The 3,903-nt window shown below is 34.2% G+C and overlaps 1 protein-coding gene across 1 annotated transcript; it reads left to right on the forward strand.

Moving 5' to 3' along the window:
- Positions 1-2,158: 2,158 nt before the first annotated feature.
- Positions 2,159-3,283, forward strand: LOC109585471 (uncharacterized). Its single transcript, XM_020001566.1, has 5 exons — positions 2,159-2,325; positions 2,377-2,574; positions 2,669-2,749; positions 2,937-3,029; positions 3,230-3,283. Exons 1-5 carry the CDS (start codon positions 2,272-2,274, stop codon positions 3,281-3,283), a joined length of 480 nt encoding a protein of 159 aa, XP_019857125.1. The 5' UTR covers positions 2,159-2,271.
- Positions 3,284-3,903: the final 620 nt, after the last annotated feature.

The raw sequence follows: 3,903 nt of genomic DNA on the forward strand, positions 1-3,903 counted from the left end.
CAGTTCCAGCAGGAGGTGGGTATCTCAATTGACTGCATCTATTGACACTACCTCTAGTGACGTTCAATTTAACAATATTGAATTCTGAGGATGAAAGAAAGGAGTTACAAATGGCTGATGGCGGTCAATTCTTACCTACAACCCTTGTGATTTGACTGTCAGAGCCAGCATGATTTCTTACAGTACAAACATAGGTACCAGGACCAACATCAATGAGGTTTCGATTGTTGGAAAAAAAGACTCCATTTTTGTACCATGTATAGCTGGTTACTGTTTTCTCTTCAACACAGGGCATGCAAAATATATTTGCTAATGATCCTGTTGCTAGACAAATACTACTAGGAGAATTACCTGCACACCATTGCATTATTAAATCGACTACTGCAATCACTAAACACTTACATTGTTTTAATATTATTGTGTTAGATACTTCATTGCAGTCATTGTAACTAGTACAGGTATATGAGCCAAAATCAGTAGGCTTCATAATGAAGCTAGAAATGTACATGTATATATATAAACCATTGCATCGTGTAAATTTACTTATACCTCAAATTCCTATTAGTAACAATGCTGGAGTTGGGAGAGATTATATTGTAAGAATTGTTATAATTTATAGAACAATTTAAATTGACTTGCTGTCCAATTCGAGGGCACAAAGCATTTAAAGGGTTGCCAGGTGGACATTGTGTAGATCTATTTGTTTCACCATTAATAAAACCAGTAAATGTAGATGTCACATCTAAAAGTACCATTAGTAATGGAAATGGAACAACAATAGTTTTTCCATTGATCAAATTTATTGCAGGGTCAAAAACATAATATTCTACTTACTGTACAATATCTTTGTTGTTTCAGAATCATTTCCAAAACGATTTTGAAGGACACAGTTTAATGGACCTTGCATATTGTACTCCAGTAACAGTGGAGGATAGACATATATCATATTGTTTAATCCAGCCTCATTCATAAATTGGCTTATGAAGAAATAAGCATGACTTATGGGTTGATTATTAAATGTGTAAGATGAAACTGGCTCAGGATTAATGCTTCCAATCTGAGCACATACCACCCTGACTACAGGTACTGGTGATTGTGGATCAATGCAGATATTAGCTCCTATTCTTATTGAATTTAGAGGAAGCATCCCAGCACGATTGATCACTGGTGGGAAACCTAAAAACATCATAATTTATACTACAACATAATTATGGATCTGATATCTGATATACCTATGATATTAATATCAGCTTTATAAATATTGTGGTCATTGTATTCACAAATAAATTCTCCAACATTTGATTGATTAATTTTTGAAGCTAGTCTTGGATTAGCAACACGTAAAAACTCACCATTATTTCCAAAGATTTCAGTCCCATCACTTAGTAATAGGTATAAAGATGCAATTAAAAATATCACACTTACTTTCGAATTCCTGGTATGAAAATAAGAGGAATAGATTCCAGATCACCATCAAAGTTCCTTTTTCTCAACTTCCATATTGCATTCAAATTGCGTCTTTCAAAACTTGGCGTTACCAAATGGCCACAATCCAGTGTAACACTAACATTCTCATGTACTCTAATATCAATTGGAGTGGAGCCATTTGGAAGCTGAACATAAATTGTACCACCTACACAATGCATTATTAGAACTGATCCCAATCTACACATTGTACACAATATGTGACCATAAAATTAAAGCAAGAGCTGCCATGACAAAAAGGCTGGGTCTCAGGGTTCTGGTCTCATTAGTCTAATGCTATAATAAACCACAGGACATACTATCATTACTTTCAATGGCCTGTCTTCCATCCACAGGAATACTTAGTGTGCCATTCCAGTTATACTCCTCTGTGTAGTTGTTGTCTTGGCCATAAGTAATACCAAACACAGCAATCTGCTCAAATAATAATAATAACAATAATTTGATAATTAGATTATACTTTGCTTACCAGTGCTGAAGCAAACAAGGCCAAACTCTGCATGTTTCACCTCCTTTTTTAGTCTAAAACCAAACACGCAACAAATCTCAACTTGCTATGCTTGCAGCCTAAAAGAACCGCAGATTAATAATAATAATAATAATCATTATTATTATTATAATTTGCACGGAATGTAGGCGTGGTTTATGGAGCTATTTTAACCCTTTTAACACAGGATTTTCGTGACCAACACAACTCGAACACAACTGTGCCAAGAATAAAACTGAGCAGTCGGCACATAAAACAGCTCTTCTCCACTTGTTTGTGGCAAGAAGGAAAGAGAAGACATGTTTTCCTTTTGTTCTAACCTACTTCACTGCTTCATAAGCCTATCATGTGTTGTAAGTAACCCACAATAGGCTAATCATTATTGTACCTTACTATTTTAAAAGGTAACATTTATTGCAACAGCAGCTTCTGGTATCCTCCTGATACTAGCCTCAAAGGAGCCGAGCAGCTTACTAGGAGAAGGTGGCCCGTACGCTTTTGTACCAGGGATAGTCTTTGTGTCGGTTGCTATAGTGACGGTACCATTAGGGATCTATGGATGCTTAAGTGTTCGTAACGATAGCTCAAAAAGATTAGTAATAGTCAGTTTATAATAAATTGTTGCTTATTTTTGTTTGTAATGCATGTGACATTATGTCACGTAATAATATTATTTATGTTTATTTTTTTCTCTAGTATACTGTTATTGCAATTCTTGTCTCAATTGTCATTCTTTTGTGTTCAAGTGTCCTCTTCACTTTTACTTACACTAACATGGTAAGACAGTATCATATTCAGCATTATTAGTTATGAGTAAAGTGTACATTATTCATCTTTTGTCTTTTATAATTACCACCTCATTCTCTCTCTGACATATTGTCTTTCTTTGTCTCTTCATTTTTTCTGTTAATTCAAATTCTCACACTCTTTCTCTCTCTCTTTTACTTCTTCTCTTTTACTTCAGGTTAGTAACAACCTAAACTCCACTTTATGGTCTGAATTAAGGAAGCCCAACAATTCAAATGATACCAGCAAGATATTTGATATACAAACAAAAGTAAGTCTTGTTCTCTCTCCCTCCCTCCCTCCCCCTCTCTCTATACATGATATGAAGTTGAGTTGTATGCTTGGAACATACTATGTACCCACATCTGCCCCATTGCTCATCTTAATTTGATAATATTCCCATGAATTCCCTCACTACAGTACTCTAGTAGTACTAATACCAAGTACTCATATTCTCTATTGTACTGTTAGTGTGTTCCTGCTGTTAGTGTGTATGTGTGTACTACTTGTGGTGGTTGCTATTAGAATATGACAAGAGACACTTACTGTAGTACTCATTGAACCTTAATGTTCCCATTCCTACTAGTACTGTGGGATCCACTCAGTCAAAATTAAAAAATAATTTTATGTATAAATAAAAAGCTCAGTGTAAGCCTTATTATGTATGTGAATTAGCATTCGAATTTTTGAGAAACTTTTAAAATTCGTAAAAAATCCATATTTGATCGGAGTCAGCTCAAACTTTCTATGCAACTTAAGTACATGTATATGCATCAGAAAATGTAATAAAAATGGAGAATTCTCACCTTGTCATTTTTGATAAAATTTGGCTAATGACCCTTATAGTACAGGGACTTTTGTCCGATTTTGGAGCAACTTTAAAAATCATGGAAAAATCTAATTTGATCAGAATCACTTTAAAACTTTCTTGTGATTTCTACCTGTACCCTGTACCTTTTTACTGTTTAGAATAACAATATCATGTGTACATTATTTATTTATTATGATCTATTTTAATATTATTTACATTTATTATTTAAAGATATATGCAGGGTTGTCACCTAAGTGAAACCCTTCCAAAAATTATAGAAGAAGATTACGTACTTCCAGATCTAACCCCTTCCATCTGTTCAATCCTTTAAATA

The sequence above is a fragment of the Amphimedon queenslandica genome, unplaced genomic scaffold (assembly GCF_000090795.2).
Source record: "Amphimedon queenslandica unplaced genomic scaffold, v1.1 AMPQUscaffold_13057, whole genome shotgun sequence".
Lineage (NCBI taxonomy): Eukaryota > Metazoa > Porifera > Demospongiae > Haplosclerida > Niphatidae > Amphimedon > Amphimedon queenslandica.

What these genes read in the sequence shown, in the direction of transcription:
- LOC109585471 (XM_020001566.1), top strand. Translation starts at nt 2,272, where the DNA reads ATGTTTTCCTTTTGTTCTAACCTACTTCACTGCTTCATAAGCCTATCA. An exon ending in TCATAAGCCTATCATGTGTT is followed by an intron (nt 2,326 to 2,376) that starts GTAAGTAACCCA and finishes CTATTTTAAAAG; the next exon opens with GTAACATTTATTGCAACAGC. An exon ending in CTTTTACTTACACTAACATG is followed by an intron (nt 2,750 to 2,936) that starts GTAAGACAGTAT and finishes CTTTTACTTCAG; the next exon opens with GTTAGTAACAACCTAAACTC.